This window comes from Pipistrellus hanaki (assembly GCF_964339955.1).
Source record: "Pipistrellus hanaki genome assembly, chromosome: 1".
In the NCBI taxonomy this organism is placed as follows: Eukaryota; Metazoa; Chordata; class Mammalia; order Chiroptera; family Vespertilionidae; genus Pipistrellus; species Pipistrellus hanaki.
In genome coordinates, this window is record NC_140503.1 from 117,495,770 (window position 1) to 117,509,844 (window position 14,075).

At 36.8% G+C, this 14,075-nt stretch overlaps 2 protein-coding genes across 15 annotated transcripts in view; one reads left to right on the top strand and one right to left on the bottom strand.

Annotated features, from left to right (window-relative positions):
* The window catches only part of MASTL (microtubule associated serine/threonine kinase like), a 45,439-nt gene extending 40,813 nt beyond the window's left edge, over window positions 1-4,626 (top strand). For all 4 annotated transcript variants that reach the window (XM_084868077.1, XM_084868079.1, XM_084868078.1 and 1 more), the window contains 3 exons: window positions 578-691; window positions 780-881; window positions 4,049-4,626. In XM_084868077.1, coding sequence (XP_084724203.1) covers window positions 578-691; window positions 780-881; window positions 4,049-4,206 — 374 coding nt within the window. In that variant the 3' untranslated portion in view covers window positions 4,207-4,626. The remainder of the gene's footprint in view (window positions 1-577; window positions 692-779; window positions 882-4,048) is intronic.
* A 6,364-nt stretch (window positions 4,627-10,990) lies between these two features.
* Window positions 10,991-14,075, bottom strand: part of ACBD5 (acyl-CoA binding domain containing 5) — a gene marked incomplete at its 3' end in the record, with an annotated part of 63,328 nt that continues 60,243 nt past the window's right edge. For all 11 annotated transcript variants that reach the window (XM_084868767.1, XM_084868766.1, XM_084868777.1 and 8 more), the window contains one exon: window positions 10,991-13,348. In XM_084868767.1, coding sequence (XP_084724893.1) covers window positions 13,336-13,348 — 13 coding nt within the window. The remainder of the gene's footprint in view (window positions 13,349-14,075) is intronic.

Consider the following 14,075-nt stretch of genomic DNA (forward strand, 5'->3'; position numbering starts at 1 on the left):
CTCAAACTATAGTTTAAATGAATATTATTTGTTAAACAAATTTATCCCTCAATGAACTTAAAAGGAATAAAGCACATGAAAACACTTTGTTAATTAAGGCTTTCCATAATTACCAGTCTATCCTCCAATTAGTATAAATGTAGCTACTTCATCTCATACTTCGTGAAGTGCATGAAACATGAAATCATCTAAATTTTGTTATTTCCCAATTTGAAATTGAGAGGTACTGTAATTATTTTAGAGTATAATCTTTAGCTTAAATGCATTCCTTGGTTATGTTTTAGGATTTAGAACATGAATATCAGGTTCTAAATCCAGAATATCAGGTTATTAATAAATGACCAAAGATAGCTTTAACTAACTGTATTAATGGCTACTTTTAACTTCTTAGAAAATAGAGAAGGGAAGTAATTGCCATATTTCATAAATGAAGGTCATTTGACTGTTTGTACCTTATGAAGCCAGAAGAAAGCCTTAGGAAATGAATGCTTTGATTGTGCCCAGATATTAATGTTTTTGTTGATCAAACATTTGTAGAAAATTCTTGCAAATTTAACTACTTCCTTTTAAATTCTAGGTCCTGCGGTAGATTGGTGGGCACTTGGAGTTTGCTTGTTTGAGTTTCTAACAGGAATTCCCCCTTTCAATGATGAAACACCACAACAGGTATTCCAGAATATCCTGAAAAGAGGTGATTCTTTTTCTCCTATTAAGATAAGATTCATTTATCTCTGTGTATTGTATTGAGCACTGATCAATAAGCTTATTTATATTTGTAGATATCCCTTGGCCTGAAGGTGAAGAAAAGTTATCTGATGATGCTCAAAATGCAATAGAAATACTTTTAACTATTGATGATACAAAGAGAGCTGGAATGAAAGGTAAGCTTTTGTATTAATAAACTCTTCTACCCTTGATTTGTTTCAGGGGCAGAATGTTAATAATAAAATAAAAAAATAAAAAAATAAAAATAATAATAATAATAATAATAATAATAATATGAAGTTTATAATACTAAAGATAATTTGTTAAATTTGTTTAAAAAGATTTTTAGTTTATTTTTGCCCTCTAGGTATCCATTGATATTTTTGTCCTTATTCTACATTAAAATTTAATGCGATCAGATTGTGACAGTCACTCATTGAATTTTAATCTCAAGCAGGTTCCTGAAACAGTTTTATCTTGTCAGTGTCTTAGGTTTATCAGAACCTAATAAATACAAGGAAAAAAATACAAGAAATACCATATATATATATATATTATTGATTTTTTTTTTACAAAGAGGAAGAGAGAGGGATAGAGAGTCAGAAACATCGATGAGAGAGAAACATCAGTCAGCTGCCTCCTGCACACCTCCCACTGGGGATGTGCCCGCAACCAAGGAACATGCCCTTGCCCGGAATCAAACCCAAGACCTTTCAGTCTGCAGGCCGACGCACTATCCACTAAGCCACACTGTTTTGGCAAGAAATACTTTTTACCAAAACTTTTTTCTATAATTTCATACTGCTTTTCTAATTCCGTTATTGACTGACAAATGTATCAGGTACCATACTACCTCCAATAAAACTAATTGGTCCATTATGATCCATTCAGTGGTTTTTTCCCACTGCAGGGATATGTTAAACTATAGTTTTGAACTGCTAGTAAATCTCATCAGCTACTATCAGATCCTTTTTGTAACAGGGTATATAGAGAGATAAATAAGCATTACATTTCCATTTGCATGGTATATTTAGAAAATTTAGTTTTAGTAATATGTCATTTGCATCAGCTTCTGAGTGTCCCCTTTAATAAGTGCCATAGTTTGTTTGTTTACTTGCTTGTTGTTTAACAAATTCTATAGAGTGACTTCTAGGTGCCAAACAGTATTGTTTCAGATGCTAGAGGTATCTATGTTCCAGTGAAAAGACGAAGTAAACAAATACAACCATGACACAATACCATCCAGTTGTAAGGACTGTGGAGAAAGATAAGCAGACCCTGGCTAATGTTGCTCAGTAACTAGAGTGTTGTATTGTGCACTGCAGGGTATTGGATTCAATTCCAGGTCAGGGCATATAGCCAGGTTATGGATTCAATCCCTAATCTGGGCCCATGCATGAGGCAGCCAATCGATGTTTCTCTCTCTCTCTCTCAAATCATTGAAAAGCATATACTTGGGTGAAGATTAAAACAAAAACAAAAAACAGAACAAAAAGATAAGCAGGGTGAGAGAATACAAAGTGATGATAGGAGATATTTTTAAATATATTTTATTGATTTTTTTATAGAGAGAGAGAGGGGGATAGAAAGTTAGAAGCATAGATCAGCTGCCTCCTGCAAATCCCCTACAGGGGATGTGCCAACAACCAAGATACATGCCCTTGACCGGAATCAAACCTGGGACCCTCCAGTCCGCAGGCTGATGCTCCATCCACTGAGCCAAATCAGTCAGGGCAGAAGATATTTTTTAGATGGAGTGGACAGGAAGACCTCTGTGAAAAGTGGAATTTGAGCAAAAATCTGTATAATGTGATAGTATAGACATTAGTGTAAACTGAACTCTAAAACTTACTTTAGAACAAGGGCTCTCAACTGGGGTGACTTTGCTCCCAAAAGGACACTTGGCATTGTCTGGAGACATTTTTGTTTGGAGCATTGAGTAGGTAGAGGCCAGGGAGTCTGCTCACCCTCCTACAATGCGGGAGAGTCCCCGAAACAAAGAAATATCTGATCTCAAATTTAAATTGTGCTGAAGTTGAGAAACCATTGTTTAACAAATAGCTATAATGTACTATAATTTGCTCAAAATAAGTGGAGACAGGAGAAAGGTAGTTATACTAGTGACCTCAGATTTCTGCTTGTTTAATGAACAGTTTAGTTTACATAGGGAAGTCAATGGTAGAGGTATTCTTCAGTTACAAAACAGTTGCTGCAACTGTTTGTTTAGTTCATCTTAACCTAGATTAGAATTCCTTCACATCAGATCACATTCAGATGTCAGTTTTAAGAATCACTATGGCAAGTAGCTCTAAAGTAATCCAGGCTCAGACATTTACTTTGAACAATTAAAAGACAAATAAATTTTCTAAATGAAAATTGATTTTACTATGGTATCCCTCTTGCTACCAGTCTTTCAGTTTAGGAAAAGGGCATGTAGGCATATGGATTTCCCAGCCCATTATCCCAATACAGACACATAATTCTTTCCCATCTGTGTAGTCTTCTCCCAATATTTTCCTTAAATACGATTGCTGCTTTTTTTTTTTTTTTAACTGTTTACTGCCTTAATGGCCACTTCATTATTTTGGCAATGCTGTTATTGTTACCTTATGAAGTGAAGGATTAAGAAGGGTGGTATGTTTAGCAACTAAATATCACAGTGTAATCAAAAGAGCACATTTTCATTTTAGTAGGTAGAAGGTAATAGGAAAGATGATCATACTGCTGAATAGTTAGTGTTTTGTGAAGGTGCAAGTCAGTGATATCAAGGAAGTCAAAGAGCCGAAATAAAAATGTGTCAGTAGTGTCATCAATGTATATGTTGAAATCACCATGACAGATAAGGATGGAGCGCAGCCAAGACAGCAAGGGAGTGGAGATGAGCAGCTTGGGCAATACACTAGATAGTGCTAAGGATTGCAGAGCTATAGCGAGGTGGCAAAGACTTGGGATGAGAAGTGGGACATCAGTCATGGAAGATGAGTGGTTTGGAAGCTGTCGGGGGATCAGGAAGTAGAGCATACTTGCTCTCTTCAAGTCAGGGATTTTGTGAGAATATGCAGACAATGAGAAAGACCTCTGTTTAGACAAATCATTCAATCACTCATTTGACAAATACAGATCAGGCACCTGTCCTATACCAAGTGATATACAAAATGACACAGTGTGTGTCATTGAGAAGAATGTGGGGAAATAGAGAGACAGATGCCTATGAAAGTTTATTATATATATAATAAAGTATGGCAAAGTGTATGTGAGAGTGTCTTTTCTTCATTCCGATAGAACAGTACTTGCTTAGGTAATGGTGTCATAATGTTTCATTTTGTTTTCTGTCTTCCCAAAGAGTTGAAACATCATCCTCTCTTCAGTGATGTGGACTGGGAAAATCTACAGCATCAAACTATGCCTTTTATACCCCAACCAGATGGTGAAACAGATACATCATATTTTGAAGCCAGAAATAATGCTCAGCACTTGACTGTATCTGGATTTAGTCTATAGCACACAAATTTGCCCTTTAGTCTAACCTTGTCTAATAGAAAGAGATACCATAATTATATATTCCTTGAGTTTTATTTAAGGGGGGGAAATCATTTTTCCTGGATCAATAGCTTATATGTATGGTTACAGCTTCTACAGAGGTAAAAGGCTACCAAGAATATAATCAATAAGTTATCTTAATCTCAAAGCTTCTTTCATCTTATTTATTTTGTCACTGCACTTTATAAAAATTAATGCATCAATAAAACTAGAATGACACTACCATTTTAGAGAAAGTGAGCCTTGAGCTTGATTTTCTTTCTCATCTGTTGATTTCAATCCACCATTCAGTTCGGTGTTAAAATAACAAAACACCATACAGTTTTATTTTAATTAATTTATTTGTACATGATTGCCTGCAAAAGCTGTAGTCTCAAGGGCAATCCTTTAAGGTTGCTTTTGTGACCTCAATATGCAGCTGGAAAATTTCTTCACTCAGTAGTGTAACTCCTTTTGGGAATGAAGGATAAACAAAAGGACTATGGTTTTGGCTTGCTTTCCTATGAATATAGTTTTGCTACTTTGACTGTTTCAGTTGCTTTCTCTACAATGTATATCTGTTTAAAATAGTTATGGAAAGATTAGTCATGATATACTGTAGCAATTTTAACAGCTTGTTCAGTTTTAGTAAAAAATGTGATGGTTTACATCCTAAAATAATTTGTTTAAAAGATAAGCAGCATTACCAGCCTGATCCTTTATAAAAAAATTTACCTTGGCTTAATAAATATAAGTGTAACATGCTTCAAGTAAATTATTTGTCAACATCATTCTTTTATACACACTCTAAGATTCAGCTTCACAAGTCATATCTTAAACACATTGAGGCTTTCAGCATACTTACCATTCAAGAGCAGAGTTCAAATTTAAGTGTATGTATGTAAATTTGCTGCTAATCTATTTAATACTATTGTCCCTTTTGTATTTGGCTGTATGTTTTTACTCTCCATTACCATCCCAGTAAAAGCCTTGCTAAAGTACCTGAGAAAGATAGGACAAATGTAAAACTTACAGTGAAAGATAGACAGTTATAATCAGTACTATATACAATAATTTAATCCATGGTTTATTGTTTTTACTGAGCTTGTTTTACTAGTAGTAATGATTACTTAGATTTAACCCTCCTAATAGTCATCTCTTCTAATAAAATATTTAAAATGTTACTAAAACTTTATTTAATATAAATTATATCTTTCCTTAATTAGGTAAAAGAATAAGATTATTATTTTTTTAATCCTCACCAAGGATGTTTTTTAAATAAGGCAGGAAACTATATTTATTATTCATGAAAGATAGCTAAACTAAAAAAATATTGATGCTCAAAAGAATAAGTTCCAATCCTGAGATTTCTTTATGCTCATCAGATAGCAATACATTGACATTTCACTTGCTGGCCACGCTCCTAGACCAGGGATATTTTTCTGTTGGGGAAATGTACAGTGACCTATTCCCAAGGCAAATAACCATGCCTTTAAGTGAAAAAGTTTGCTGTTATTGACCTACCATGTGCTGCTATAGTCACCTAGAACTCTGCATGCTGTAGCAGTGTTTACTGAGAACAAATGATTTATTATCTAAAATTAACCAACCCTTTAAGCATCTGTCAAGATGTGATGGTTTCAGATACTGGTTAAGGAAAAACCTGAACTTCCGGTTAACGTGGCTGAGTAGGGAATCTCGGCACTTGCACCTTCCCACAAAACTATATCAAATCACAACTAAAACTATAAACAACCATCACTGAGGACAACCTGAAGTCTAGCTGAACGGAAGTCCTATAACCAAGGATATACAGAAGAAACCACATCTGAGGCTGGTAGGAGAGATGGAGATAAGGAACAGGCAGATCCCACAACCACACATACAGTTAAAAAAAGAGATGGGCCCTAACCGGTTTGGCTCAATGGATAGAGCGTTGGCCTGGGAACTGAAAGATCCAGTCAAGGGCATGTACCTTGGTTGTGAGCACATCCATAGTAGGAGGTGTGCAGGAGACAGCTTATTTATTTTTCTCTCATCTATGTTTCTAACTCTGTATCCCTCTCCTTTCCTCTGTAAAAAATCAATAAATTTTTTTTTTTTTAAATGGATATCTGTTAGGAAAGACCCCTGTGAATCCAGGAGTCCCAGATCCACACCAGGATCTCCAGCTTAGGGTTCCAATGCGGAGAAGAGAACTTGACATAACTTCTGGATGTAAAAACCAGTGGAGATTGTGGCTGAGTGAGACAGAAGGTGGCTGGAAACGCAGGCATCCCTCTTAAAGGGCCAGCACACAGATTTACTTAGATTCACTTCCTCTGAGCTCTAGTGCTGGGCAGCAGCTTGAAAGGCATCAGGGACATAAGGGAAGAACGGAGTTTTATTAATTTTAGAGAGAAAGGAAGGGAGAGTGATAGAAATATCCATGAGAGACACATCAATTGACTGCCTCCTCTACACTCCCTCCCCCAAGGGGATGGAGCTCACAACCCAGGCATGTACTCCAACTGGGAATCAAACCAGGTACCTCTTGGTTCATGGGTTGATGCTCAACCACTTAGCCACATCAGCCAGACTCCATTGCCTTTTTGTTTGCAGTTGTAATTGTTAAGTTTGAAAACACGTCAGATGCTTCTTTCTAAAAACCAGTTGCACAGAAAAAAATTCAATCTTCTGTGTTTTCTTTTATTCTTACACTACTCACATTTCAGAAACCAGCTGTGCAGTTTTTTTTTCTCACATCAATAAGTTCTGTAATAACAGCTGGGGGTCCTAACATTTAAATAAATTTTGACACGTCCGGCTGGTGTTGCTCAGTGATTGAGCAAAAACCTATGAACCAGGAGGTCACAGTTTGATTCCCAGTTAGGGCATTTGCCTGGGTTGAGGGCTCCATCCCCAGTGTTGGGTGTGCAGGAGACAGCTGACCAGTGCTTCTTTCTCATCATTGATATTCCTATCTCTCTCTCCTCTCCCTCTTCCTCTCTCTAATATATATATATATATATATATATATATATATATATATATATATATATATATATATATCTCACAATAGCTATTAGTCACCAAGTACTTAATGCATCCTGAGCAATGTTCTATGTATTTTGCATATATTAGCCCTATGACATATTCAAATTTTATAGATGAGGAAACTTAAAACATGAAGTGACTTTCCCTTGATTGCACAGAATTCTAACCCAGACAGCCTGGCTCCAGAGCCTGCACTAAATCCTGAGAATTAAGAGCTATCTATACAAGTTAGGACTCTGGTTAAAAGTGGCAGAAACCTAACTTAAACTACCTTAAATAAGAATGAAGCCGAAATCGGTTTGGCTCAGTGGTAGAGCGTCGGTCTGCGGACTGAAAGGTCCCAGGTTTGATTCCTGTCAAGGGCATGTACGTTGGTTGCGGGCACATCCCCGGAAGGGGGTGTGCAAGAGGCAGCTGGTCGATGTTTCTCTCTCGTTGGCATTTCTAGCTCTCTATCTCTTTCCCTTCCTCTCTGTAAAAAAGAAATAAAATATATTTTTAAAAAGAATGGAAATTTCTGGCCATTGGGTAGCTGGTTGGTTAGAGCAGCGTTTTTCAACCGCTGTTCCGCGGCACACTAGTGTGCCGCGAGATGTTGCCTGGTGTGCCGTAAGTGCAGACAAGACAAGAATTTTATAATTTTTCACTATTTTGTTTACTTAATATTTCATAATAAAGTAATTATAAAATACTTTCTTTGTGTTTATTTGATTCCTATTCAAGAGAATTACTTTATATATAGTCAATGTAGGCACAGAGTTAAATTTTTTAACATTTTCTAATGGTGGTGTGCCTCGTGATTTTTTTCATGAAACAAGTGTGCCTTTGCCCAAAAAAGGTTGAAAAACACTGGGTTAGAGCATCGTCCTAATACTCCAAAGATATAGGTTCAATTCTGGTCAGGGCACATACAAGAATCAACCAATGAATGCATAAATAAGTGGGACAACTCTCTCTCTCTCTCTCTCTCTCTCTCTCTCTCTCTCTCTCTCTCTCTCTCTCTCTCTCTCTCCCCCCCCCGCCCCTTCCCTCCTGCCCTCCCTCTTTCCTTCTCCCCCTTCTCCTTTTCTCTAAAATCAATCAATAATTTTTTTAAAAAAGGAAAAAATGGTAATTTTTAACCCATGTAAACAAACTGTATAAAGAGAAGTGTAGTGATTCAGAGTTAACTGGATTAAGGGACTTGAACTCAACTGTTTTGGACTATTTTCTAAATGCCTAGGACTAGATGTTAGCCTTTTATCTAAGGCAGCAATTGCTAACTTTTCGGACCTCATGGACCACCAGTGGTCCACAGACCACCAGTTGGCAACCACTGATCTAAGACTCCTCCAAGTGGCAAGATATATGGCCCCAGAATCCATAGGGCAATAACCCAATAGGCTATAATTCAAAAAGAAAAAAGGCAACAATGAGATACCACTACATACTTATCAGAATGCTAAAATTCAAAACATGAACACCAAACACTGACAAAGATGTGGAACAACAGGAACTCTCATTCACTGCTGGTGAGAAAACAAAATAGTCAATTTGTTGTTTTTTTAAAAAATATATATATATTTTATTGATTTTTTACAGAGAGGAAGGGAGATAGAGAGTTAGAAATATCCATGAGAGAGAAACATCGATCAGCTGCCTCTTGTAATCCCCCTATTGGGGATATGCCCGCAACCAAGGTACATGCCCTTGACCGGAATCGAACCCGGGACCTTTCAGTCCGCAGACTGACGCTCTACCACTGAGCCAAACTGGCTTTGGCAATTTGTTGGGGTTTTTTTGTTTGTTTGTTTGTTTTTGGTTTTAAACATTTTTTTATTTTTTTATTTCAGACAGGAAAGGAGAGGGAGTGAGAGATAGAAACATCGATGAGAGAGAATCATTAATCGGCTGCTTCCTGCATGCCTCCTACTGGGGATTGAGCCTGCAACCCGGGCATTGGCTGGAATTGAATCCAGGTTCCCTCCATCCACAGTCCGACATTCCATCCACTGAGCCAAACCAGCTAGAGCAGTAAGCCACTTTGGAAGACTGTTTCTTACAAAACTAAACATAATTTAACTTTATGATCCAGCAATCACACTCTTTGCTATTTACCCAAAGCGGTAGAAAACATATGACCACACAAAAATATGCACAGGTATTTATAGAAGCTTTATTTAAAAATATATATTTTTTATTCATTTCAGAGAGGGAGGGAGAGAGAGGGGGAGAGAGAGAAATATCAATAATGAGAGAGAACCATTGATCGGCTGCCTCCTACATCCTCTCTACTGGGGATTGAGTCTGCAACCAGGGCATGCGCCCCAATTTGGGAATCAAACTCTAACCTCCTGGTTCATAGGTTGATGCTCAGCCCCTAAGCCACAGCGGCTGGGCATAGCAACTTTGGTTTTAATTTCTAAAATGTGGAAGCAACCAAGATGTCCTTCAATAGTTGAGTGAATAAATAAAGTATGGTACAACTATGCAATGAAGCATTATTTGGTGCTAAAAGAAATGAGCTTTCTAAATCAGAAGTCAGAAAAACCTGGCCCTCTGCTTGTTTTGTAAATAAAGCTTAGTGAAACACAGGCATAAAAATATATAAAAAATAAACCAGATATGAAGCCATGAAATTACATGGAGATATCCTTAAATGCATATTGCTAAGTGAAAGAAGCCAATCTGAAAAGACTACATACTATATGATTCCAACTATGTAACATTCTAAAAAAGGCAAAATGCTCTCTCCTAGTTTCATGAAATAAACCCAGAGAATAACTTGTCTGCCTCACTGATGGCCCTATGCTCATCTTGGGGACCATCCCTGTGTCAGAATGCAATATGCTCTGGCCAGGTCTGTGTCATATGCCTATTACTGTGGCTTGGGGTAGAGCCTGAGTAGTGTGGCCCTCAAAGGGAAGGGACAGAGGAGAGTGGTGGTCTCATTGAAAGAAGGGGGGAAGAGTCCTGGGCAGAAAACAACCTGTATTGTGTGTATATTAGAGGCCAGTGCCTGAGGTTCATGCACTCGGGGTTGGGGAGTCCCCCTCAGCCGGCCTGTGGGAACCCTCGGGGATGTCTGACTGCCCGGAAGCGGGAGCGACTCCCACTGCTGCCACTGCACTTGCCAGCTGTGCCGGCTTCCAGCTGAGCAGCGCTCCACGTGTGGGAGCACACTGACTGCCAGGGGGCAGCTCCTAAGTTGAGTGTCTGCCAGTCACATCAAAAGCTGTCTCCTAGACAGCCACTGGCTCCTTACATTCACCCAGATTTAATTCTGACTGGTCAGTTTCTATGCCAGTCAGTGTCTCTGGGCCTATCAACAGGGCCTGATCAGAAAGGCAAGGCTGATCAGCAGCTCTGGTGGAGGCCTGTAGAGAAATGGAGGCACGTCTGTTGGCCAGGCCAGGAGAGAGAGAGGCAAGTTCTGATCAACGGCTGCCACAGAGGCCGCGGATGAGATCCTGCCTCTCTCTCTGCAGGTCTCTCTCCAAGCCTGATCCACCGCCCCCAGGCAGGCAGGCTGGGTCAGGGCACCAGCAGCAGTCCCAGTCAGCGCTAGTCTTCCAGTCTGGTCTAGTCTTCAGTCATAATGGCTCCTTGTTATATAGATATGTAACAGCATGGCTTTATTTTGAAAAAATGTGATTCCTTTCTATGAATTCCTGCTATTTATCCTCATTTAGTCCTTACTGTATAAAAATAAATGCACTTCTAACAGTAATAAGTAATAAAAACCATATCATTTCTCATTAACCTTTTATTTTTAACTTAGGTTTACAATCAAGAAACTGAAAAGATCATTAAAAAAATATCATTACTATCAATTTAAAAGTTTAAATGAAGTTCATATTAAACAAAATATAACATTATAGCCTATAATAACATCTTTATTTATATATACAAGAACTGTGTGCAAAGTGCTTTTCAAACTATAAAATAAGACTTTGGAATAGGATACAAACAGTTAACCATATGAATTAGTAATCCCTAACTGCTTGTAATGAATCACAACTGCTTATTTTATTAATTTGCATTTTATTTTTTTATATTCTAAGGAAAAAAGCCACCATTTTTGATACCAGATTGATATCTAATTTTTAAAAATAATCCATGATTCATGGATCTAAACTTTTTTTCCCCTAAATTGAGGAGTTTTTAAAATATTAGCCCTGGCCAGTGATCTCAGTGGTTAGAGAATCAGCCCATGCATCTAAGGGCCTTGGGTTTGATTCCTGGTCAATGTACTTGGGTTGCAGGTTGGATCCCAGGTCCCAGTTGGAGTGTGTGAGAGAGACAACCAATTAAGGTGTGTCTCTCACATCGATGTCTCTCTCTCTTCCTCTCACCCTCCTTCTTTCCCTTCCTCCCTCCTTTCTAGTCTCTCTAAAAACCAATAGGAAAATTATCCTCAAGTGAGGATTAACAAAAAAAGACACACAATCTTAGTAGATCCCTCTCTAGGGACACATTTTAATTAAGATGGGATTAAAAAATAAAAAACATCAAATTACACGAAAGAAAAAAATAAGGAAAAAGAGTCTTGGGAAAAGCAAATTGCATTCTTATACATTTCTCTTCAGGCAAACGAAGAACCACCCTCCATAAAAGAGATGTATTACTTTCTCTCTTATTGCAAACACTCTGAACACATGATGCTAGATCCAATATCATACATATCAAGAATGCTTAAAACATTTGTTACTAAACCTTTAAATCAGAGATACCTTTAAAGTACAAAGTACATCTAAATAAGCAGGTAGACAGGAAAAATAAGTCCAACCTAGCCGGTGTGGCTCAGTGGTTGAGTGCTGACATATGAACCAGGAGGTATGGTTCGATTCCCGGTCAGGACATATGTCCGGGTTTCTGGCTCTATCCCTGTTAGAGGGTGTGCAGGAGGCAGTGGATCAATGATTCTCTCTTATTATTGATGTCTCTCTCTCTCTTCCTCTCCCTTCCTTTTTCTGAAATCAATTAAAAAATTATTTTTTAATTCCAAACAAAGCCATCAAAGATCTAAATTACAGTCTTCTTTCTAGTTTAAATGTGATAGATAGAGGAGAGAAACTGAAATTTATATTAATTGGGTATGCCTTATTCATATGGAAGTACATAGCCTGTTAGCTTACAGATCCTTTTAATAGCCCTATGAAATAGGCATCTCTCTAATATTATACCCCGATGAAAAACTGAGGCACTAAGAAGTTAAGAGTTCAGGCTGGGTAGTTTACCAGTTGCGGAAAAAAAATTTTCATGTGTATCCTTTTTGACCTTTGTAAAAACAGTATAAATTAAGGTCTTTCATTTTATATTTCAAAGCACCTGGTGAAGCAGAAACAAGATAAACTCAGTTAAAGATAAATTATTACAAAGAAATAAAAGTATATGATTTAATAAAAATCTTATTAATGATCTGCAGGCTCAGAATGAATTTTCATACCTTAAGCCCATTCTTCATCTTTTCCATCAGTAAGTTATTTCTATTCTGTGAATCATTTGTAAAAACTAAGCCTCTTATATAGGGCTCTAGTTTATAATAATGTCTGAACACTAAAGTCAGAGCTGTGAACACCCAACGAAGATCATAAAAGTTTTCTACTTCTTGACATGGCAATTCAGTGACTAAGATATAAAGTCAATTTAATCTACTTGAAATTTACTTCTGATTTGCATTCTTTCTCATATTTAATTTAGAAAATTAAAAATACCCAGTTATAAATCTAATATCATTATAACAACTGTACCTAAGCAGCTTATATTTTTCTATGGGAGATAATTAGGTAAACATGTTACCAAACAATAATTAATAATTTAATGTCCTTCAACTTTAAGGGTAGGGAAAATCTATGTATGCTTATAATCTAGTTGAGATTGATTATTCAAGTATCAGCAATATTAGTCCTTAAAATATTATCATTGTGTAGTGCAAAATATATATGTATATATGTACACAAACCAAAGTATTGGACAACAAAAAGCAATGTAATAATCACAAACTAGGAATTTCTTATGAGCTCCACAATCCATTTCCTTCCAAGGTCATCCAGGCCTAGTAGTCTTCTTGAGTAAAATACCGTTTTCTTTTCTTCAGTTCAGTTTTCTTTAAAAAGAAAGTAAAAACCAATTTCCTATGAATAAAAATGCAACCTGAATATGAAACACAACCCATGCCAAAGAATTCTCTATCATAATCCTAACATTCAAATTCAAAATAAAACCATAAACCCACAAATGATCCTTATAAAATTATTTCATGTCTATTGAAATAAAACTATTATTTATAATTCAATAGGAAAGACCTAATTGCAAGTGCTAACATTATCAAATGGTTTGTAATAAATAATTTAAATATATATTCCTCCTCCCACAGCTTCTAAATTCTCAACTTTTTCTAGTTGGCTGTTACAGTTCAGATTTTTCTTTTTACATTATTTAATGATTTATGAAAATGGAAAGGCTGTGAAACAAAATAGCTTAATAAAACTTCAACAAGTTGACAGATGTACAGTCTGGACTATTCATTTAATTAATATATGTTATGTTATCTGTTTTGGACACTGTGCAAGCACTGGGGATTTAAACATAAATGAGGCAGCTCTCAACCCTCAAAAGACCTCTTGGTTTAACTGAGGGGATAGGAAGATATATAAACCAACAATTCAGATATGCATCATGCGATGGTTTTAAGAGTGAATGAAGTATCAGAGAACTGGTGTGCTTATTATCACAAGACACAACAATCACATATGATCTGAGTTTTGAGAAAGGTTCCCCAAACTGTAAATAAAATGTCTATACCCTCCCAGCACTCAAGATGCCAAAATGGC